Here is a 25,679-nt window from a genome sequence, read left to right as displayed (position 1 = left end):
TGAACGCATACAGAGCGCAGCACGAATGGTCACAGGTTTGCTTAATACATGGGAGAGTGTGTCAGAGATACTGAAGGATCTGAACTGGAAGACTCTTGAAGATGGATATAAATTATCCTGCGAAAGTCCGCTAACAAAGTTGTAAGAATCAGCTTTAAACGATTACTCTTGGAATATACTACAAGCCCCCGTGTATCGCTCACATAGGGATCATGAGGATAAGATTAGAATAATTACTGCACGCACAGAGGCATTCAAACATTCTTCCCATGTTCCCTATATGAACAGAACAGGAAGAAACTCTAATAAATGGTACAATGGGGGTGTACCCTCTGCTATGTACCTCATGGTGGTTTGCAGAGCATAGATGTAGATAGTGTACAGTACAATAAAACAGGTTACATGCCTGAAGGGAGCCCTGCACTGAGCAGGGCACACACCCTGTGAATAAGGGTGCACCCAGCAGGTGCCGCCCCCCCCCCCCCCCCCCCCCCCCCCCCCCCCCGGTCCACCCTCACCCCTCACCTTCCAAAAAGTTTTTTTCCAAACTGAAATAAAATCTGACCTGCCACATACACACACCTCAAAAAGTAGAACATGTAATGGGTACTGAATAGCAACAAGCACATTCAGAATCATTTGCAATTAAAACTATTTCACCATACCCTCTGAATCAGGAGGGAAAAGGAAATCAGAAATAAAATTATGCTCCAAAAAAATATTTTTATAAATTCTTGTAACAAAATTTTATTCTCAATATTTATCATATTGAAAACTAGTGTGCAAACAATTTTCTACATATTAAACTGCTGGACTCATTCTTAGTTATAAAAATTGGTAAACAATTTTTACTTGTTTTCTTTTTGTATGGTACCAAAGGATGCCATCCAAAAATTATGCTTAACATTTAGGACTTTTACAGCAGGAAGCTATTAATAATACTGGATCTATTATAAAATTTACAAACAGCAATACATTATTCAGTCTGCACAAAGTGAAGCCTGCAGTAAATCCTCTCTCTCACTCACACACACACACACACACACACACACACACACACACACACCACACACACACACACACTCTTCCTCAAAAAATTAAAATACTTTGAAAACCATGTGAACAACATGAGTCTTTAAGACTGAGATCAATCCTTCATCACCACATTTTGACTTATTAAACACACAACAATATTACAAACTTTTTTGAGTGAGATAATGTATATATACAACTGAATTCTTATAATGAATCAGCCGTAAAAATGGGTTTAAAAGGAATAGCTTTATATATATAGAAAATTTACTGCCTATCACGTACAGACTAAAATGCAGTCTCTCTGAAAGAAGGTAAAAACTTAACATAATATATGACAAACACAACAAACATGTTTCATCTGATCCATATATAAAATTAAACCACTTTATCTCGCAATGATGTGCTTACATAATCTGCAATATATACACAAATGTATTTACATATTCTCGTTGACTACAAAGTAAAAAATTCATGATAATGTGATCCATTTATATGATCCACTGTTCTTAGTCATAAAAATATATTGTACAATATGTATCTGTACAGCTTACAATATATATTTACATTATTTTCATTATTATATACAAGAAATTCTGTGCAACCATTATGAAGCTGCAGTAAGTACATGACTCATTTGCGTTTCCAGAAAATCTTATTAAATTACAGGAAGTTGAAGATATATAATATTTTGTGCTTTAATATCCATTAGGTAATTAAATAATAGGACTACTAGGGATGAGAAGATAATCTCAAATTCAGTGAACTGGTTCCTGAGGAACTTTTGAAATATGGTTGCTGCAATGGCGGGATCAACTATAATGGCAACCACTCACAATGAGCCTACAGCTTACCATTTGGTTCCCACCAACAACAGAACTGTCAGCATAGCAAAACCTTTTTTTAACGTAGCAATGATGTTGCTTTTGTACTAATTAAATCAAAATACACTATATGTACAATAAAATTTATACAAATGCTTTTTTCATATAAAATAAGATTAATGTCTATGCTGACCAGATTGCAATAATACGGGCATTACTGGGACAACAACAGAAAAATAAGTACAATCTCTGTTATTCAAACCTCCTGCCAGAAAATAGTAGTGAAGAAAATTTTTCACACATATCACAGACACTGCATCTGTAAGACGTAGATAAATTATTAATGCTACACAACCAGCACAATAATCAATGCCAAATGGTATCTGTTTAGAACAGTATGTCACAATAATGATGTTAGGTCTTCAAACACGTGGATTAAAAGCTTATAACAGCAGGCAAATATTGTGGTAGCAACTTTTGAAGTAAGAGGAGGAATACAGTATTTCTCTGAAGTGTCAAATTTCACTGGGCTGAATTATCAAAAAGCACAGAGAGAACTAAAATTGTGTAATTATGTAGAATTCTTAGAATTAATTTACTTAACATTGGAGAACAAATCACTTTTACCGAGAATAATCACTAGAGCAATCATCAAGCACACAAATGATTACAACACAGAATTAATTTTAGAAACATAACATTAACTATTGAATAAAAAACAGCAATTTCATCATTGTTTACTGTCACTGATTACTAGTGCAGCAAGAGTCTGAGAGACAGAAACTTCTGAATTAACCATATTTTAAGGACACTGAGTATAAATCTCTGTTGCAGCTTAAAGCTTTGATATTTCAGTTGAAGATGGCTCGCTTTTCATGCTTAAGAACATAGAGATTAATGGTTGGCTGTTATAATGTTGCAAGTATCCGAGTGAGACCAATGCAGGCTGCCACAACAGTTTGTCCAACTCCCCAGAACAATGCATATAATGCCCGCATTGGCATATTAGAGGAGTCGTACACAAATGCCACAGCAGCACTACTTACCACACCTGAAGTCAAAGGTGCTAAGACACCCATGATTAGGATGAAGACTGGGAAAAACCTGAAAAATAATGTTGATTAGTATGCTACACACAATGCAATAAATTAAATTTCACACTTACAGTTAGGAGTCATATGTTGAATTACAATCAACATAAAACTTCTAAAAAACAAAATCAAAGCAAGCTCAAGGCTTCCCATTATGGAGAGAGATCAATACTGAATCAATAACTGAGTACCTCGTTAAGTAAGTTTATAACACTATACTTCTAAAAATAGGCTGAATTTATGTAAGTAACATTTTCCTAGTCATACTGCTGGAAGATTTTCCTAGTCATACTGGATAAATGTTAGTAGAAACTAGACTACACTTTAAAAATGAAGATAACTGAAATTGAAGAGGCAGTTACAATTACAAGGCAGGAATGGAACTACTGGATAGCATTACGGACATATAATTTCAAACACTGTATTTTTACCCCATCTTAAGTCAAATAAATAATGGAATTCAACTAAAGCAAAATTATACTATGAAAAATGGAGATCACAGAGTTTCAAAGACAGCATGACGCAACAACTGACTGAAAAAGGGGATGAATTACAATGGGAAGCTTTGAAGGAAGTACTGAAAGCAACAGAGGATGAACTAAAAGAAGTGCAAAGGCTAACATATTATGTAAACTAAATAAAGAGTCAGAAGTGTTATCTCAATGAGGAAGCCAAAATATTAACCTCTGCAGGGGGGAACCTCTGTGGTATACAGTCTAGGTAACAAAATTTATAAAGAAACAGTGACTGTTGTACAATAGGTGTAAAACAAAACACAAGACTTCAGGAGCACAATAGGTGTGAAACAAACAGGAGAGAGAGAGAGAGAGAGAGAGAGAGAGAGAGAGAGAGAGAGAATGATATGTGTTTGGTTGTCAAATATGGAATGCATGAACCAATGAATAAATACCATAGCAGAATATTATTAAAGACCTGTCACAATTCCTGTCATACAAAAGGGCTATCAGTGACACCAAAGTTAGTGTCTAGATCCTCATGGATGACACAGAAACTAAAACTAAGGATCATTACGCAAAAGCATTTTCAAAGTTTTCTTTGGAAAGAAGGACCCAGAAGTACTGCCAAAGTTTGATTCTTGTATCTTGACAAAATGAGTGATATGGGTACTAGTATCACTGGCATTGAATAAATCCAGAGTAACTAAAATTGAACAAGGTCAAAGTGCCCAATGGAACCCCCTATAAAATTCTATACAAAATTTGCAACTGAGTTTTCCCCACTCTTAACCATTACGAACATAAATCACTCAAACCCAAAAACATGACCAATGACTGGAAGAAAGTCTATGTCAAACCCATCTACCAGACAAGTAGAAGTGATCCAGCTGTTGTAGAATCTAAGAACAAGTTGTAAATTCAAACGTAATGAGATATCTTAAACAGATGATTGCCTCCATGCCAACCAGCACAGATTCTGAAGGCAACTGTCACGCAGAACCTCATTCTTGTTCTCCTCACATGACATCCTGAAAGCTATGGGTCAAGGCAGTAACGTGGACGCTGTGTTTCTCGAATCCGAAAAAACATCAGAATCCTTACAGTACCAACCTTTACTAACAAAAATGCAATATGACCGTACATGGCAGTGGTCAAAATTTGTGACTACGCTACAGATTTCTTGGAAGTAAGGAGGTAACATTTTATGCTGTATAGTGAATAATTTACAGACGTAAATGTAACTTCATGTGTGGTCCCTGGAAATGTGTTGGGACATCAGCTGTTAACGTTACATTTTAGTGAGAGGAAGACAACATTAACAGTATGTCAAACATTTTGCAGATGATGCAGTAATTACAATGATATATTAATTGAAGAGTCTGCACTAATATCCATTCAGATGTTGATAAGATTCAATCAAAGTTGTGTGAAGACTGGCAGTTATCTTTAAATGCCCAGAAATGTAAAATGTGTTCTTTACAAAATGCAGAAAGTAATATTCTTTGACCACACCATCAAAGAGAAACCAACTGAATAAATCCAACTTATAAAAACACCTAGGTGTAATAATCGGTCGGGGTATGGACTGGAATGATCACATAGACTCAACTGTGGGTAAGGTATCTGGCAGATATTGGTTCATGGAATCCATTTAGAAAGGGGATTGCACTTAGAATAAACCTGTAAAGGAGACTGCTTCTACAATATTGCTCAAGTGTAGGGGGACCCTTAACAAACAGAGACGACAAGATAATGAATATATACAAAGGAGGACAGCTTGAATGTAAGACATTTGTTTGAATCATGAGAGAGTATTATGAAAAAGCTGAAATGACTGAATTGGCAGATGCTGGGAGATAAATGTCAATTATCCCATAATAGCCTACTTACATATCTTCAAGTTCCAGTATTAAGAGAGAACAAAGAATGTATTACAATCCTCTACATGTTGCTCCCATAAGTACATTTTGGACATGGAATGGGAAGAAATCATTATATGTGGTACAACAGGAAGTAGCCTCTAACATGCACTTTACAGTGGTTGGCAGAGTATGGAAGTGGATGTGGATATAAAAGCTATGCAAAAAGATAAAGCCAACCTCAAATACAGGGTGCGCCAAAAAAAAATGTATACACACTTTGAACTGTCATAGACAATTTATTTCCTGATCTACAAGGTTAAATATCTGTGAGAAAGTAATGTTATGTTTCGTGTGTAGATTCCAAGGCTGACGCAACAGCTAAGTGATGACGATCCAGGGCGAAGGTTAGAATTTTGTGAATGGGTTCAGGAGATGGTGAGACGTGAACCGGGATTTATGGGTAGCATAATTTGGTCAGATGAAGCCCAATTCAAACTCAATGGACCTGTCAATAGGCACAATTGTGGGTACTGGACTGAAGATAATCCTCACATTACAGTTGAAAAGGCTGTAAATTTGCCTGGTGTAAATGTGTGGTGTGGTTTGTCTGCAAGGGGCTCATTGGGCCTTTCTGCTTTGAAAGTACCGTTACTGGAATAACATACAGTACCTAACAATGCTTGCTGACTCCATATTCCCTGCCATTCATGCATTATACGGTAATGATGAGTTTTATTTCCTGCAAGAGGCGCCCCACCGCACTATCATAGGGACGTATGAGGGCACATTTTGGAATGACATACAGGCGGTGTGCGCAGAAATCTCATTGGACACTTTGGTACGATGTACGGAATCAGTGGTGACTCGTACTCAGAAATGTATTGATGCTGAAGGCCACCAGTTTGAAAATTAATCACATTTGCAAAGTACATTTGTTTTTCCAATTGGACTTTAAGCTTTCCATTTCCAGAAATTTAACATTGTAGAATGGGAAATAAATTTTCTATGACGCTTCAAAGTGTGTATACATTTTTTTGACACACCCTGTACTTTGATGGCCCAACATACATTCAAATTGACTGAAAAAAGGAAACTAACATAGCAACACAGCAAATGAAACAGAAAAACTGCATTATAGATGCATTAAAAACTGAGATTGACAGGAACTGCAAAGTAAGAACAGCTATATAAGCATCAGGACTAGAGGCAAGGTGTGTGTCACTTACAGGGAAGTTATACAGACTTTCACAGAAAAGAAAAGAATCCGTATGACATCAAAAGCTCAGATGGCATGCATGTATGAAGCAAAGGTGAGAGGAATGAAAAGTGGAAGGAATGTATAGAAAGGCTATATAAAGCAAAGAAACTTTTAAGATTATACACACACAAAAAAAAATTTTGCGTCACCTCGGTTTCCGAGAGTTCCAGAACCTGTACAGAAAATTGGAAGCGAGATCAACGTAAGCATCATCTCCACCCTTTTTATTGCTCATGAAAACCACACATCGCATGTTGTATTACCATACAGTGAGACCTTCAGAGGTTGTGGTCCAGATTGCTGTACACACCGGTACCTCTAATACCCAGTAGCACGTCCTTTTGCATTGATGCATGCCGGTATTCATTGTGGCATACTATCCACAAGTTCATCAAGGCATAGTTGGACCAGATTATCCCACTCCTCAACAGTGATTCGATGTAGATCCCTCAGAGTGGTTGGTAGGCCACACCATCCATAAACACCCCTTTTCAATCTATCCCAGACATGTTCAATAGGGTTCATATCTGGAGAACATGCTGGCCACTAGTCGAGCGGTGTCATTATCCTGAAGGAAGTCATTCACAAGACGTGCACTATTGGGGTGCGAACTGTCTTCCATGAAGACGATTGCCTCGCAAATATGCTGCCAATATGGTTACACTGTCGGTCGGAGGATTGCATTCACGTATTGTACAGCCGTTATGGCACCATCCATGACCACCAGCGGCATACGTCGGCCCCACATAATGCCACCCCAAAACAGCAGGGAACCCCTACCTTCCTGCTCATCAGTGAAGAGAATGCGATGCCAAACCTGAGTGGTCCATTCGGTATGTTGTTGGGCCCATTTGTACCGTGCTGCATGATGTCGTGGTTGCAAAGATGGACCTCGCCATGGATGTCGGGAGTGAAGCTGCGCATCATGCAACCTATTGCACACAGTTTGAGTCATAACATGATGTTCTGTGGCTGCACAAAAAGCATTATTCAACATGGTGGCACTGCTTTCAGGGTTCCTCCAAGCCATAATCCATAGGCAGAGATCATCCACTGCACTAGTAGCCCTTGGGCGGCCTGAGCAATGCATGCCATTGACAGCTCCTGTCTCTCTATCTCCTCCATGTCCAAATAGCATCGCTTTGGTTCACTTCAAGTCGCCTGGACACTTCCCATGTTGAGCACCCTTCCTGGCACAAAGTAATAATGCAGACGTGATCGAACTGCGGTATTGACTGTCTAGGCATGGTTGAACTACAGACAACATGAGCCTTGCACCTCCTTCCTGGTGGAGTGATTGGAACTGATCGGCTGTCGGACCCCCTCCATCTAATAGGCACTGCTCATGCATGGTTGTTTACATCTATGGGCGGGTTTAGTGACATCTTTGAACTGTCAAAGGGACTGTGTCTGTGATACAATATCCACAGTCAACATCTATCTTCAGGAGTTCTGGGAACTGAGGTGATGCAAAACTCATTTTGATGTGTGTATAAAAAGTGAAGAGGAAGTGAATAAAAATGAGGCAGCGGTTAAAACGTAGCACAAGAAACTTGACAGAGCACTGAATGACATAAGCGGAAACAAACCATCAAGAATTGGTAACATTCCCTCAGAATTATTAAAGATCGGTGGTAAACTAACCATGACCAAATTGTTCCATCTGGTCTGCAGGACATACGAGACATGTAATCTACGAATAACCTACAGTTCCCTACAGTAACACCCTCATAAATGTACCATACATCATACTTGATAAATACTAACATGAATTATGGACAAAACGATGGAACAACTAGTAAAACCCAACCTGGGGGAAGAACTGAGGACAAGTTCTGAGAACTTTAGGAACACATGAAGCAATATTGTATTTTCAACTTATCTTAGAAGACAGACTGAAGAAGGGCAAATGTACACTTACAATTTTTATAGGTTCTGAACCAGCAATGCTGGCTGGAGTAAACGCTTAAAATTCTGAAGCTATTGGATGGCAAAAGTTACCAAAAACTTGTAAAAAAACAGCCTGTAGTTACAGATGTCAAACATGAAAGCATGAAAGGTAAGCAGTAACTGAGAAGGGAGGAAAACAGGATTGTAGGGTAATCTATCTCCCACGTTATTCAATCTGTACAATAAATAAGCAGTAATGGAAAGCAATGAGAAAGTCTGTAAAGACTGTGGCATTATGTGACAGAGAAATGTGGAGGGTGAACAGTAGATGAGAACAAAAGAACTTTTCAGAAGTGCTGCAACAGAAGAATGCAGAAGATTAGATGGGTCAGTTGAGTAACTAATGACGTGATATTGAATCAAATCAGAGAGAGAAGAGCCTCAAGGCACAAACTGGTTAAATGAAGAGATTGGTTGATAGGACACATTCTGAGACACCAAGGAAAAGTTATTTTGATAACAGATGGAAGTTTTGTGTGTGTGTGTGGGGGGGGGGGGGGGGGGTTTAAAAAGTGTAAAGGGAGAACAAGCCTTGAATACAGTTAGCAAGCTGAAATGAATGTAAGCTGCAATATAAACAAATTAAACAGCTCACACAGGATATGGTAATGTGGAAAGCTGAATCAAACCAGTCTTCAGATTTGTGACTGCAACACCAGCGAGCCTTGTGTGAAGTTGGTAATCTTTATGGGAAGGCAATGATGCGCATGGCCAGGAAGTAATTAGGTAATAGGCGTACCAATAACACAATTATTATAACTGTTGTTATCTGGAACTCTTACAATACAATGTGATTTAAAATATGTGTTATATATTAGAATGATCTCTCACTGTCCACAAAGAAAACATTAAAACAGTAAGTGGTTTATTTTGTACTGAAATTGAAGTACATAATTCCTGTGGGTTAGTATGGGTAGAGTTCATTCTTGACAGTTGGAATAAAGTAATAACTGGATTGTTTTACTGACCTCCAAACTCAGATAATATGACTGCTGCATGATTCAAAGAAAACTTGAGTCTAATTTCAAACATGTGCCCGATTCATATAGCTGGTGGTGACTTCAATTTACCCTTGATATGTTGGCAAAAAAACATGTTTAAATCTGGAGGTATGCATAAAACATCATCCGAAATTGTGCTAAACACATTCTCTGAAAATTATTTTGAACAATTAGTTCATGAGCCGATTCGAATAGTAAATGGTTTTGAAAACACACTAAACCTCTTAGCAATGAATAATCCTGAGGAAATAACGAGCATAAAAATGGATACAGGGACTAGTGAACACACAGTTGTAATAGCAAGACTGAAATACTGTAACTCCCAAATCCCACAAAAAATAAATTTATTCCAAAAGGCAGATAATAATTCTGCTTGGTGCCTTCCTTATACACAATTTCCACTCCTCCCACATTACAATGTAAGTGTAGAACACATGTGGTTTGAATTCAAAGAAATACTATTGACAGCACTTGAGAAATTTATGTCAAATAAATTAACAAACAATGGAGCTGATCCTCCACGATACACAACACGCCTGAACACTTTATTAAAAAAAGGGGTGGGGGTGGGGGGGGCATGCCAAATTTAAACGATCGCAAAATCCCCAAAGATTGGTAGATTTTTACAGAAGGTCAAAATTTTGTGCAGTCTCCAATGTGAGGTGCTTATAATAATTTCTATAACAAAACCCTGTCTCAAAACTTGGTAGAAATTGGTTTGTAAATAAAGTATGGTAGTTACAACACACAATCAATGCCTTCTCTGCATGATAGCAATGGAAATACTATAAATAACAGCGCAGCTTAAGCAGAGTTACTACACACAGCCTTCTGAAATTCCAATTAACTGAAGGTCTAAGTCATTTTCATAAAGATTACAAAAAAATTCAAAGCCTCTGATGAGATTCAAACCCTTAACCTCCTGATCAGGAGGCCCTTGCTGTGACCATTACACTACGCAAACAATCCATATTTTTCTTTAACACACAAATTCACCAAACAGCCATGCAAATTGAGAAGTTAATTTATTTTGTTTTCGTTACCATTTTCAACAACTCAATATGCCATCTTCAGGCCCCATATGCACCTCTCAAAAATTACTGATATTGTCATACTGGGTGCATCTGCTTCTGGATGTTGTGGATTGTCGAGTGCTTCCCTCGGAGACTTGACTGCAACTGCAATCTGTATTTTTTTTTTTTAAGCTCCGGAGCATCATACGAAACTCCAATTTCTTTTCCCCAATGGCTATTTGCAAATGACGGCCCCCCAGGCTGAATGGCTGCAGGGTGTGATACCAGGAGCATTAACGTCACTGCATGGACATTTTCAAACTATCAATCCTACTGTCTACTGCTGGGGACATCTCATTGTCAGTGTAAATATATGCTTGATCCAAATGAAAACCACACGTGTGTGTGTGTGTGTGTGTGTGTGTGTGTGTGTGTGTGTGTGTGTGAAAGAAAGAGAGGATCAAAATGGTCAAATGTTTTGTGAAATGATTTGTCTAAAAGTAAGAAATAAAATAGAGTAAAGAAACATTTGATGCACCTCATTTGCTGTGCATGATTTTGGGCATCATTCAAAAGCATCTGACATCTTCCCTAATCTATTTTATTTCTTTTTAGACAAATCATTTCACACAACGTATGACCAACTTTTTTATTTTCAAGTTTTGCTCAAAAAGATTGTTCTTATTGAAATTTCATTTGTTTTCCTAGTGTCTTCTGTCTTCAAAATGTGCTGGACTTAGTACTCCACAATTAAATATCACACCAATATAAATTTTTATGTGCAAATTAGCTAGGCCTTTAAGAGATGAACTTTGATACTTCATTTCAGCTGTTTCATGAAATATTTCAATTTTCCCCTCAAATCACTAATTAAGTTCTCCTCAATTACCCCGATTTTTTAAAGCTATTAATCCACCCACTCCCCTCCTCACCACCCTCTCCATTCCAAAACTAGACCTCACACCCATCAATTTGATACTCCATTTGTCAATTTACCACTCTGTACAACTTCTTACACTACAAAAATTAGGACAAGACAGCTGTTGTGGAATTTGTTAAGCAAAACGGCACCAGTAGTCTGTCACTTGGTAAGCAAATTCCTATCAGTCTGTCACTTGTTTACTAGGTGGCAGAATCGTGCAGGTGCTTGAACACCAAACAAGAACATTGTACAAGCTGCTGCCCCCTACTAGACACTTGCACCGGCGATGAACAATGTTTTGTTATCTGGTTCCTGCATTGTGAAGACATAAAATCTATTTAAATTCAATGTAGAATGTTATTCCAGTATGGTGATGCATGTTTGATTCAGCAATGGTATGAATAAAGTCACAAGTCTGAAACACTAAAGTATCCATGGCTGACGTCCTCACCTGGATCAGGCATCACATCATAACTCCAGGAAACACCACAGCTGTTGACGACATCACAATGGAAAAGCTGCCTATTGCCACTGGATGTACCCTCTACCAGGCATCTCATATTGGTTTGCAGAGCATATATGTAGATGCAAGTAATGACACTGAATGAACTGTAAACGTAAGTCATGGATGAGCACACCACATTATCCCGAAATTTCTCCAATTTCACAGTCTACTTGATGATATCTGAAGTTTGTCTTTCCCATTTGTTATATGCACTAGATCTTTACGAGAATTATTTACATATGTTTCCACAACTAAAAGAAACATTGGGCTATCAGCAGTTCTGTTCAATGTAGTTGTGCACCATACAGTGCACAAATAGTTGCAGTGTCTCCTAAATGAATTCTACTCCAAGGGAATTCAAAAACTTTGTAGGTTATGAATAACAGTGATGGTAGTTTTGTGATGCACACACAACAAATAATTCTTAAAAAGATTTTCACTGGATTCACCTTGTGAGTTGTAAAATTGGGACATCAATATTTAAAATGAAAAATTACAAAAACAAAAATCAGAACAACAGATCAGGATAAAAATGTAATTTGGAATACAATAAAAGAATGTTGGCTTTCTAAGCAAATTTCACTGACAATTATTTCTGGCTACTTATCCAAGTAATGGTTTCGTCTTGCTGCAAAAATTCAACAGGTATCTTAATTGTCATTCTATGGCAAAGTGCAGGAGCCACTTAGAAAGCCACTTTTATTGACATGTCCTCAACCCTCCTGTCCCAAGGGAGAATCTTGCTGACATTCCCATATCTTTACAAGTGAGAGCTCTGGTCAGTGATGGAGGATATGGTAGTGAGCAGCTATCTTGTACGAAGTATCAGATAAACTGAAGCCCTCGATAAAACAAAGAAATCATCAATTATGGAGTCATGCAATAAATGTTGGACCTAACAGAGCAACAGTGGAAAATTGGGGGTTTTGGGTAGGCACAAAATAAAATCTAAAATAAGAACCACAATAAATGAAAATCTTAACACAAAAGCAACAAGAAAAGCATGATACAACAATTGGTATCAGACACAATAAAACCTGCTAACTAACTGCAATTGGTATCTAAAACATCACCTGATCTATACAGCTCAACCCAAAAGACTGATAAAAATAAAGAAAACCAATACACACATAAACAGAAAAAAGACATAGCAATTAACAAAATGCAGTACCGAAAACATCACTTCACCTATATAGCTCGACAGGAAAGCCCAAAAACAGATATCAATACAGATAGTAAACTATCATAGCAATTAAACAAAAATGAAAAGTCAACTTATTACGTGAGATTAAAAAAAGCCATCCCTCTTCAAAATCAATTTAAAACAACAAAAACCTTCTAAAATCACAAAAGAGAAGCAAAGGCCAATGTCATGAACAAAACAAACCCAGTGTAAACCTTACCTTTCCCACATACTACATGACAAAATGAAAACCAATCAATCATGGTATGTTCACTGACATCTGTTTCATGCACAGCATATCTGACAGAACATACATAAAAAATAATATGTTAATATAACTGCAACTGACAAACTAAGCTGAATCATTCAAACAAAACCACTTCGCTGACTGACTACCACAAATAACCACGCTGACATCTCCACACATATCCGTCAGAAGAACGACTGGTAGATAATTTAGTCAGCTTCTTGTTCTGAACACATATGACATTTGCAGTAATCACTGATCACGTTTAACTTCTGGAGAAAAGTAACTATGGACTGTAAATCTTCCATTTCGTGTCACAACATACAGCTACTGAACTTAACTGACAGCTATTTCAAACTACGCAACACAAAAGCACAGAGAAAGCAAACCAGGCTAGAGCACAAACTAGAGGTAACATGTACTTACCTCACATGCCTTCACCAGCACAAATCACACCGTTCTCCACAAACCCTATACAGACTACAAACACAGCATAAACTAATGCAACTAGCAACCTCCAACAAATCAAACCAACAATCCGCAAACTTATGATGTCAAGGCTCAAAAGCCGACAGGTAGTATCAAAGGCTCAAACTGATCCCTGTAGACTAAAAAACTGCACAAAATATGTTCGCCTTTTGTCTAGACCTTTCCTCTATTCTGTTGGCTTACACTTCAAAGTGGGTAACCAGAAAAACTGTGACAATCAGTAATCTCTGTAAGAGAAATAGGCTACAAAACAGTCCAAGATGTGCCTGAGAATGCGGAACACAGATACAACTCTAGTGTCATTGTCAATGTAACACTGAAAAAAAGGGAATGAGCAACAACATCTATGTCGAAACTTACGGGCAGATTGAAACTGCGCGCTGTGCTGGGACGTTACCACGGAACCTCGCCTTTCGTAGGCAATGTTCATACTGGTTCAGTTTATCCAGGCGCAACTCTCAACCTCTCCTCACAGCTTCACATCAGACAGCATCTTCCTTTGGTATAACTGAAGTTCATGGTACCAGGTCTTGGTCTGGACCCGTGACGTCATCAAAATGGCAGACATCCCTATTTCAAGCTTATACAATATGGCAGCCATGACATCATTCATTCATACATGAAAAGAGACAAATAATATGAACAACATTTAACTGCAGAACTAACATGAAACTAATGGGGCAACCATGGGGATGGGAGTTTTGGACGGGGAAAAACTAAATATGACAATCCTAATAATGAAGACATACAAAAACAAATATCAATGCAAAAATCAAGCAAAAAAGCTTAAACAAAGTGACATTTAAGAAAACTAGTATCTGGAGGAGGAGGGGGGAGAGAATAAGAAGAAATACCGGAAATTTCATGTGATCTACACAGCTCAAAGACCACAAATCCACAATGTGGGATCACACATAGATACCATCCCTCTGGTATTCTACAGTTGGTAATGGAATGGCAAGTTTCCGCCTGACACCGGTAGCAGTCCCGGAGGATCTGGTGGACCCAATGGTGCATGTCTGCTGAGCCACACCTCAGAGCTCTGTACTTCGAGCGCCCTCTGCTGCCACAATATGGGACGACCAGCGGTAGCCCCTCAACCCACTCCTGCTTGGAGCCACTTCGCTATGCAAACCCTACCTAAATGCATCTCAAGACTCAATCGTTCATGCTTTACTACAGTGAGCCTTATCCTAGATAACACTGTGACAGCTGAACTCTCTTTACTGCTGCCATATTTTTAAAGAGTCTTCATAAGCTTGGAGAAATACAAGTTATTAAATAAATCACCTGTTGGTTGTGTTATTTTGTTCGCTAGCCATTTCTGCTTTGCCCAGCCTTACAACAACAACAGTTGGTGCACCACTCTGTAGCCCACTTCTCATTGCCATTGAGTCCAAAGTTGTGAGTCCAAAGTTGTATGTAACACACAAAATGTGCACATACTGTAGCTCTGAAACCGGTACCAGGAATTTCACTTTATCTCTATAGCTCAATCAAAACCAACAATACCTCAAAACCAAATAGTACCAAACACATAACCTGACCTACGTAACTGAACTGAAGTCCATTGTATCAGAAAATCAAAACCCACGCACCTAACTAATATTGAAAAACTAGCTGCACCAATGTAGGTTAAATAAACTCCACGATACTACAAATCTCTATCCAACATAATTACCAACTACTATGGGCACAACACAAAAATACATAAAAAATTGCATTAACACCTTTTCGATATACAAGAAACACCTGATTGAACATATAAACATACATACTTACCAACCAAAGTAACCCAGCATGCAAATTCGTCTATCTAGCAATAACAGAAATAATGTGTCATCAACATAATCTCCCGAATGGACAGCCCAGAATTCTCAAACCAGAAGTTCCTGTGGATTTAAAGCCATACACTGTTCTGCAGGCAACACCACTTACGCTGGCCCAAGATGCAGCAATCTCCTACCTTCTCCTCAAATGTGACACTACATGTAATTGGCAATTAAACCAAGTAACCGTAGGAATTTAATCATGGTCAACACATCCCCTCATTGCAGCTTGCAGGAACCTACTTGAGAACATCACTGTCATATCCATAACTGATCACAGAATGAAGGCATTCATGACCGAATGACATAGCTGCTGGTAACCCTTCCGGCATGTGAGGTCGTGGTCCAAGAAACTTTCCATTTCTGACGTTTCATCCGGGATTGCACTGGACATCTTCAGAGGCACTCCTACGCTGAGTCTTGCCGACTGACTGGTCAGACATCTGAGAGCGACATATATACTGTAGGAAAGGGGGCATGGTTGAAGTAACACATAATAAGCAGAGATAATCCTTGTCAAAGATAAAAGTCAACTATCGACAGTCGTCTTGTCAAAGATAAAATTGTATAGCAATTCTGCAGAGTTACTGTCAATATGTCGCTAAGTTTCATTGCCTCCTCTTTTCTGTTAAAATTATCCTGATGCTTATAAAAGTCAATGGCTTCTCTGCATAGTCATGCATAACAATTTGACTTTGTAGATAAAATTTCTGTTTCAGAAAACTTCACTTTGTGGTTTCCTGACTGAAGAGAATGCTCTACTACAGCAGATCTCTCTATTTTTCCTAGTCGGCAAAGACTTTTGTGCTCTTTTAGCCGTGTATTTACGCTCCTCTTGGTAGTTCCAATATAAACTTTACCACACGTACACTGAATTTTGCATACACCACATGTCGACAGAGGAAGGTGTTTATCTTTCACAGATCAGAGTACTTGACTTATTTTCTTTGTTGGTCTAAAGACCAGTCTGATGTCAAGTTTCTGTAAAATCTTACCGATCTGATCCATTACTTTTTTAATAAAAGGGAGAGAAACTGTATTTTTCTGTTGTCATGGTTCATCCTTGTCCTTTGGTCTTCTGTTCCTTGGCCGTAAAATTCTCTTTACCTCTTTCCCTGAGTAGCCATTTTTCTCAAAGGCTTCCTTCAAATGTTTTGTTTCAGCATCCAGGTGTTTTGATGTGCATATCTGTTCAGCTCTATCGAGGAGACTTTTAATCACACCTCTATTTTGTTGTGGATGGTGATTGGAGTTTTTATGCAAACATCTGTCAGTAAGTGTTACTTTCCAAAAAAATTTATGTTCCAAACTTCAGATCGTCTCATAACTTTGGAACATAAAGTTTTTTGGAAAGTAACACATACCGACAGATATTTGCATAAAAACTCCTATCACCCTCCACAACAAAAGAGAGGTGTCATTAAAAGTCTTGTCAATAGAGCTGAACGGATATGCACATCGGAACACCTGGATGCTGAAATAAAACATTTGAAGCAAGCCTTTGAGAAAAATGGCTACTCAGGGAAAGAGGTAAAGAGTATTTTATGACAAAGGAACAGAAGACTAAAAACAAGGATAAACCACGATGATGGAAAAATACAGTTACTCTCCATTTTATTAAAAAAGTAATGGATCAGATTGGTAAGATTTTAGGAGAAACATGACATGAGACCGGTCTTTAGACCAACAAAGAAAATAAGTCAAGTACTTTGATCTGTGTAAGATAAATGCCCTCCTCTGTCGACATGTGGTGTATACGAAATTACGTGTGGTAAAGTATATCTTGGAACTACCAAGAGGAGCATAAATACACAGCTAAAAGTGCACAAAAGTCTTTGCCAACTAGGAAAAATAGAGAGATCAGCTGCAGCAGAGCATGCTCTTCAGTCAGGAAACCACAAAGTGAAGTTTTCTGAAACAGAAATTTTATCTACAAAGTCAAATTGTTATCCATGACTATGCAGAGAAGCCATTGACTTTTATAAGCATCAGGATAATTTTAACAGAAAAGAGGAAGCAATGAAACTTAGCGACATATGGACAGTAGCTCCGCAGAATCTCCAGACAATTTTATCTTTGACAAGATGACAAGCGATAGTTAAGTTTTATCTTTGACAAGAATTATCTCTGCTTAGGCCGGTATTACACTATCAAATTTCTTTGTCAAAGATTTGATCAAAGATGTGATCCAATATTCCGTCCAATATATTTGACAAAGATCTTTGACGTAGCGCTAGACGGGGTATTACACTCATCAAATTTTTCGTCAAAGTTCAAGATGGTTGACAACAACTTGTTATTAACCGCAGCAGTTCTACGTACTCCAATTGCATTGTGTGCACATGCGGAAAAGAAGTGGGGGAAAAAATGGAACCATACATACGAGGTTGACAGTCTTAAAAGTCCTGAGATTACAACTTGATAATAAATTCAGTTGGGAGGAGCACACCACAGAACTGCAGAAAGGCCTTAACAAATCTGTATTTGCAATTCGAGTGTTAGCAGACAGGCAACATAAAAATGAAAAAGCTTGCATACTTTCATTCCATAATGTCATATGGGATAATATTTTGGGGTAAATCTTGAAGTCAAACAAAAGTTTTCAAGGTCCAAAAGCGTGTAATACGTATTATTTGTGGAGTAAATTCACGGACCTCCTGCAGAAACCTCTTCAAAGAACAGGGTATACTAACTACTGCCTCTCAGTATATTTACTTCTTAATGAAATTTGTCGTAAATAATATATCTCTTTTTCCAACAAACAACTCAGTTCATACATACAATACCAGGAACAAAAATGATCTGCACAAGGACTGCACTTACTTTAGTTCAAAAAGGGGTCCACTACTCAGGAACACTTATCTTCAATAATTTGCCAGGAAACATAAAAAATTTAGTTAGAAATAAAGATCAGTTTAAAAGGAGCCTGAAAGACTTACTACTGGCCAACTCCTTCTACTCCATTGGCGAAATTTTTAATAGAAACAAATGATGTATTGTATTTATTCATACTATTAGTATTGTTATTTCAGCTTAAAAAAATCGACATGTTCCACATCCACGAGTATCTCCTCAGCACGGATCAATGGAACGAAAAACTAATCTAATCTGGGTGAAGCCATGGGTTTTACGACGGCACGATAAAAGCATTCAACAAAACTTGTTACGTGAGCTTACAGTGGAAGACGTCAAGTCGTACATCAATTACTTAAGAATGGATGAGCATACATTTCTGTATGTGCTCAATGAAGTGTATCCTCATATCATAAAGCACAATATTCACTTAAGAACTGCTACATCTTCAGAAGACAGGCTCACTATAACACTCCGATTCCTTGCTACAGGAGAGGGTTATGTTAGGTTAGGTTAGGTTAGGTTAGGTCAGGTTAGGTCTCCAATCTTCTTAATCTATTTTTGTATTCAGGGTGCCTCACGTTGTAAAGCGCCTCATCAGCTTCAGACATATCTATTAATTTTGTAGTTGTCGGCACACACCAATTGTATTTACTGGCAATGGTTATAAAAACACTACAGACGACAGAACGCTGCAGCGATGCTAGCGCTCCATGTGGTAACACGTCACATTGCAGTGAACAGAAGACAAGCGGTTTCTTTGATCAAGTATACAGCGAGGCCCTAGATTTGATCAAATATTGGACGACATTTGACAAAGTCCCTATTACACTATCAAATATCTTTGACAAAGATATTGGACAAAGAAATTTGATAGTGTAATACCGGCCTTATCACGTGTTACTTCGACCATGCCCCCTTTCCTACAGTATATATGTCGCTCTCGGATGTCCAACCAGTCAGTCGGCAAGACTCAGTGGAGGAATACCTCTGAAGATGACGAGCACAGTCCTGGACGAAACATCAGGAACGGAAGAGTTTCTTGGACCATGACCTCACATCCTGAAAGGTTTACCAGCAGCTATATCCATAACTAACAAAAAACAGCACATAAAATGAAATCTCCAACCGTAAACAATATTGTGCACTAATAATTCCAAGCCTGAAAATGAATCTATTACCCATCAAAATAACTCACTAACAAACCACCAGAAACTTTCCCAATATTATTCCCACAAGCCGCACTCAAGGAGTCCAAGGAATCACTAACATCAGTCACAAACACTTTAGAAATGTAACCATCCCACACTACAAAGTACCACAGCATATTCAAACCTGCTCTCTGCACACACAATCCATTTCAAACACAACTCGCCTTCATGATGTCACGCAAAACAATACAGTTACATTACTGTGCAAAGCTGACAGGAGGTATCGCAAACTTCTATTGACCACCTCTCACCCACCTTCCAATCTGTTTCGCAAGGATTCCAAAAATGTTACAAAAACATCAATGGCATTGATCAACCCATCCTCAGCTGAAGAATGAACCTTCCACCACACACTGTACAGGGGCTTTCAGAGTATACATGTGGATAAAGAGCATCAAACATTTATCTGTGGTAGAATTCATGACAATAAATTCTTTTTATGGTAAAGACAGTTGCCAAAGTAGTAAACAAAGACAACAACTACTGCTACCTGCAGATATCTACTGACAGAAAATTGAGACATACAAGGAAGCAAAGAGCACTCTTTGCCACTGTAATATGGATCATCACCTCCATTGGCAATAGCTCAAGCGAACACACGGCCTATGAAAATCACAAACAAGGAACACTATTGTCTCAAACACTGAACATGGAAATTCACCAGCATACTGTATGGACAAATGAGCCTGGACAACTGTGATTTCTATTTGCTCTGGCATCATACCTCTCTTCGCACATGCTATACCAAGGTTTATTGGGTTACTGGAGAGTCACTTAAACAAGAATACAGTAAATGTGGGTCAGCATGCACACTCAACACCAGTTACTTTCAATGTTGTAGCACATTCTATGTTGATATTAAAAGCATCACTTCTGAATCTCCTGCAATACCAACTACTGCGAAGGAACAGTTCTCTGACTTTGTCATCTCACAGACCTGATGAAATGTTATAGGACTGCTATTTGCACCTGTTGACTATTGCTGGGTGCTATTGTTGGAACTGTCCTACATGGGATTCATGGAATATGATTGATGTACTGAGATGCAAATAAAAATAGTTGGTACTTGACATCAGACAGGTCCAAGAGTTTTTTCTTAACACTTTAGTGTTCTTCATCTCTACCAATGCTATGACTATATGAAACATGAGAAGTTATGCCTTGATTCTGATTATACAGTTAACTGTAGATCCCCTTATAACTGGTTGGGTATATTAGTTTTCAGGTCAGAATAAAGCAAGGCCATACCACCCCCAATACAACCAAGAGTAGCTATGTGTCAAACACACATTACACTACAGAAATAATTTAAGAGTGGAGGAGACCACTCACTGAACTGCATAAGTGTTGAGTCATGAACAGGCACACAAATGAAAATTTGTGTGTCTCACAGTGGCTCGATGCTTCTGATATCTACTGGATGGTCTCCTTTATTTCTAAATTATTTACATTCTGCCAGCACTTTATAGTATATTTGTACATTACACCTGTCACACGGGCTACAAGGAGACAGGTCTGCGATGAGGAAAAAAGTCAAAGATGTACATTTAATTTAAGTGCAACACTATGAAATGACACTACTGTATTACAGTGCCAATTTTAATTAAACATTAACTAACAAAAGTAAATTTAAAGAGTTCTGAAAGAGACTCCTCTACGCGCGAAAGGAGTTTCCAAGTTGAAAGTTCTTTAATTCAGTCTTAAGCTTCACTACATTATCCATAAGAAAGTAGTGTTCTGATAAGTTGTTGAAAACGTTTACCTATATATCTGACTATTTTCTGGGGTCAACAGAAGCATCCGATTCCACCCGTCTGCTTTGACCTGTGACGTAAGGCTGTTGTTGTATGTGACGTCATGACGGTGTGGAATTTAGTTTGTGAGAGTGGCGTGTTTGTAGGTGTCGTTTTGATGTGATCGGTGGTGCTCTCTGGTGGTGTGTTTATGTGTTGTGTGTCAGGTGATGTTTTTGGTTTAGTTTGCGTGTGTGGCGTGTTTATAGGTGGCGTATTGTTGAGGTCAGTGGTTCTCTCTGGTGGTGTGTTTATGGGTAGCATGTTATGTGGAATACGGGGTTCATTTGTGTGGTATTATTGCACGAGTGTGGTATCAGTAGTGACTGTGCTTTCAGCGGAATATTTTTCAGTGAGTTAACAATTTTGGTTTTGTTATGTCGACGTTATTGTAATTTTTTTTCTGTTTTTCATTTGTGAATTTTGGTAAATTGCCTTGTTTATGTCTTTGGTAGGTATGGATATGACTGACAAGGTCAACAGTTTTCGGTTGTTGGCGATGATTGGGGACAGTGCATTGTCTCTAATAAAATTTCTTCAACTATTCGGATTTTTGGATGAAGTGTTCAGTGTGTCGTGAAGAAATGAGGCTTACTAAAGTTCCGGTGTCTCTGACCAGGGACAGCTATATGTGGAGATGTAAGAATAACAGGTCAAGGGAAGTGTTCAATTCCAATTTTGATTTTCTACGGCTTTTTTTATGGTACTATTAACTGTGGTGGTGGTGAAAGTTTTGAGATTTATAGTGTGGTATCGGTAGTTGCTGTTGACCTACATAGGTCAAGGGAAGTGTTTGATTCCAATTTTGTTGGTTTGTGTTTTTTGAGGTAGTGATGATTGTGGATGTGGTTGTAGTTTTGGGTTTCATGATTTGGTACCGGTAGTTTCTGTTGACACATAAGTCAAGGGAAGTGTTTGATTCCAGAGGATATTGTTTTTGGTTGATTTTGGGAAGGTTGTGATCGTTTTATTTTATCGTTTGGTTTAGTGGCATGTGTTAATTTTTAGTTTGTCCCCACCCAAAAACCCCAAATTTCCCTTGCTTGTCCCATTAGTTTCATTATATGAGGGTGGGTCAAATGAAAATCTTAAATTTGTAATAACAAATTGAAATTTCGCACCGTTATCCTATAAGTCGGTAAGCGTGCTACAAACAGCATGCAGAATGGTCTGTGGGTGGCACCATAGTGCAGATGTACACATACCGTCACATGGCGTTCTGTTATTCGGTTTTTGCATAGTGAAGGTGTGAAACCTATTGAAATTCATCAACGAATGAAGGTTCAGTATGGTGATGCATGTTTGTCACAGCAGCAAGTGTACGAATGGAGCAGGAAGTTCGCAAATGGTGTGACTTCAGTGGAAGATGCTCCTCGTTCAGGTCAGGCACAACAAGTTGTGACTCCACAGAACATTGCAGCAGTTGAAGCCATAGTGAAGGAAAACTGCCAAGTGACACTGAATGACATTACAGCATGTTTACAGATTAGTCATGGGTCAGCACACCACATTGTGCATGATGTGCTCCAGTTTCACAAAGTGTCTGCAAAATGGGTGCCATGGCAGCTGAGTCCTGAAACGAGAGAACGACGTGTTGATGCTTGTGAAGAACTACTACGGCACTTTGAATGAGAAGGTGATGGCTTTCTTGCACGAATTGTTACTGGGGATGAAACCTGGGTTCACTTCCACCAACCGGAAATGAAGAGAGCGAGCAATGAATGGCGTCATTCCTCATCACCAAAGCCAAAGAAGTTTTGAACAGAACCATCGGCATAGTAGGCTATGCTGACACTCTTTTGGAACGAAAAAGGCGTCATTTTGGAACAATAAATGCCTAGAGGGACCTCTGTCACCAGTGTATCAAACAAAGATCTCCTAAAAAATCATCTGTGGCCTGCAATCAAATCAAAGCGACATGGATTGCTATCAGCAGGTGTCTTTTGCAACATGACAATGCAAGGCCTCACACTGCCCGTACAACAGTTGCAACAATCACAGACCTGCATTTTGAGTGTCTTCCTCATCCACCATACTCACCAGACCTTGCCCCAAGTGATTTCTATATGTTTGGACCACTCAAAGTAGCAATGGGAGGAAAGAAGTTCAGTTCTGATGAAGAAGTACGCCATGCGGTGCACGAGTGGTTGCGCGGACTACCAAAAGAATTTTTTTCTAAAGGAATTTATGCACTTTGTAAGTGCTGGAGGACTTGCATTGAGTGTGGGGGAGATTATGTTGAAAAGTGATACAGCTTTGTACCACTTCTGCACAATAAATAATATTTTAAAAAATATTTAAGGTTTTCGTTTGACTCGCCCTCCCATTTTTGGAGAAATACGTGTTTGTTGGTTTTTCGATTTATTTTTGTGTTTGTTATGTTTACGTAATGATGTCATAGACGTGATATGGGAGTAGTTGTGAATGATCGTTCCCACCATATTGGTGACGTCCTTGGTCAAAGCAGACTGTTCACACAAACTAAGTTGACACCCTGCACAGTGGCTAATGGGAACAATGGTAAATGCATTTCTCATTTACTGTCACTCCTGTCAGTCACTGTACCAAGCGTCAACTTAGTTTGCATGAACAGTAGTAATTATGTTTTGTTTCGGACCAAGCATCAGTACAAAAGCATAGAAAAGACTACGAAGTAACTGATCTTTACAAGTTTCATCTAAGAGCCTTACCATCATGCTCAACTGCAGTAAAGTGACTTACAAAATATGTCCAGTTCTAAAAAGTAGCATTTGAAGATATTAATTATTTTCATTGCTTCACATAATAACAAACTTTCTCTGAAGAGTTGGTAAAAACTCACGTGAAGAGCGTAGAATTCCTTCACACGTTTGAAAGAAAAGGTCCAACAATAGATGAAAATATTCACTACTAGTTGTAATGGAACTATATAGTACCACAGCGGTGTAATATTGGCCCTTGCCAACTACCAACAAGTTTTATCAAATAAGAACTAGGGAGTCTAGAACACAGGATAAGTTCATCAAAACATTAAGTCACACACTTCCAACCTAATACATGGCCAATGATTGCTTTGCTTTACATTAAAAGTGGCTGAATACTTCGACAATTTCTTATTGCAAAATTGAATCTCCTGCCTCCTCCGTGTAATATCTTCCTTGTATCTCTTATATTAACATCACTTCACCCAACATTATTCCTCCAAATAAAAATACATTCGTCATTAGTTCCCGCTAATTACTTAATGTTCCACTTCCAGGGAATGACATATTATTTCATCATAGTGTTATGTTATTTTGTGAGGGTATGTGCATAAAATACATCACGGCATGTATTCTGCAAGTAACAATACACAACAGTTATATAAGTCAACACAACACCAACAGCATTGACTTCTAGGGTTTTGTAAAACGATAGCAAACTTACTTGCCATAAATGTGTTTCCTGAGTGTTGCAAATGCTATAGCTGCAGCAACTGCATGGACGAAGACTGAAGAGAGAAGTGCCCAGAGGAACACATGGTACCACATTTCTGGAAACAAGCATAACGATTACCTATGTCTTCTTACCAGTGGCTTCAGCAAATGAGTAGAGGTATATTTGGCTCTTACCAGCAAAAGTGTTCAGTGGATCATTTTGGGCGAGACTTATAGTAGCACCACTATCAACCTCTGGAATTTGTGACTCCGTTGACATTATGAAGTGATGAATTGCTTATCCAAACAATTCTCTCTCTCTTAAACTTCAAGTGTCGTATAAAGTTATTTCTAGTTGTTCCATTATAATAAAGGTCGAATAGAGTTTGGAAAAGCCTGAAATCTGTTGCTCCTGAACATTAATTTTCGACCTTGACCACCTCGCCCCCTCGCTACCAGCGCATGAAAATGAGCACAGTATTCTTCCAGAATTATTTACTTTCTGCTATTCAAATTGTTTTGTTGTTAAAAGTCCGGCAAGTTTAACTATCAAAGGAAAACATGACATCGGGTCTCTGCCGTAGAACCCTCGGTAAATGATAATGCCAGTACCTTTTGAAACGGGAGATCATGATGACTCTTGTCCCCTATTTACATACGGAGAAAACACTACCGAACACAATTTCATGTCATTCACATACCTTACTCCTCGCCACCATAACGTGTTTGAACTCTCTGGTCCGACACCAAAGACGCATAACCG

General features: G+C 38.5%; 1 protein-coding gene across 1 annotated transcript; it reads right to left on the bottom strand.

Annotated features, from left to right (window-relative positions):
* Positions 1 to 743: 743 nt before the first annotated feature.
* Positions 744 to 25,671, bottom strand: LOC124787954 (transmembrane protein 170A). Its single transcript, XM_047254957.1, has 3 exons — positions 25,112 to 25,671; positions 24,927 to 25,032; positions 744 to 2,960 (listed from the first exon to the last, which is right to left on the bottom strand). The coding sequence occupies exons 1-3, from the start codon at positions 25,194 to 25,196 to the stop codon at positions 2,765 to 2,767; spliced, it is 387 nt and encodes a 128-aa protein (XP_047110913.1). The 5' UTR covers positions 25,197 to 25,671; the 3' UTR covers positions 744 to 2,764.
* Between the last annotated feature and the right edge of the window lie 8 nt (positions 25,672 to 25,679).

The sequence above is a fragment of the Schistocerca piceifrons genome, chromosome 3 (assembly GCF_021461385.2).
Source record: "Schistocerca piceifrons isolate TAMUIC-IGC-003096 chromosome 3, iqSchPice1.1, whole genome shotgun sequence".
Taxonomy (NCBI): Eukaryota; Metazoa; Arthropoda; class Insecta; order Orthoptera; family Acrididae; genus Schistocerca; species Schistocerca piceifrons.
This window is presented reverse-complemented; position numbering and strand designations above follow the sequence as displayed.

Coding starts and splice junctions, on each gene's coding strand:
- LOC124787954 (XM_047254957.1), bottom strand. CDS start 25,196: ATGTCAACGGAGTCACAAATTCCAGAGGTTGATAGTGGTGCTACTATA. Junction 25,033..25,111: donor TCCACTGAACACTTTTGCTG/GTAAGAGCCAAA, acceptor GCTTGTTTCCAG/AAATGTGGTACCATGTGTTC. Junction 2,961..24,926: donor AGGAAACACATTTATGGCAA/GTAAGTTTGCTA, acceptor ATTATTTTTCAG/GTTTTTCCCAGTCTTCATCC.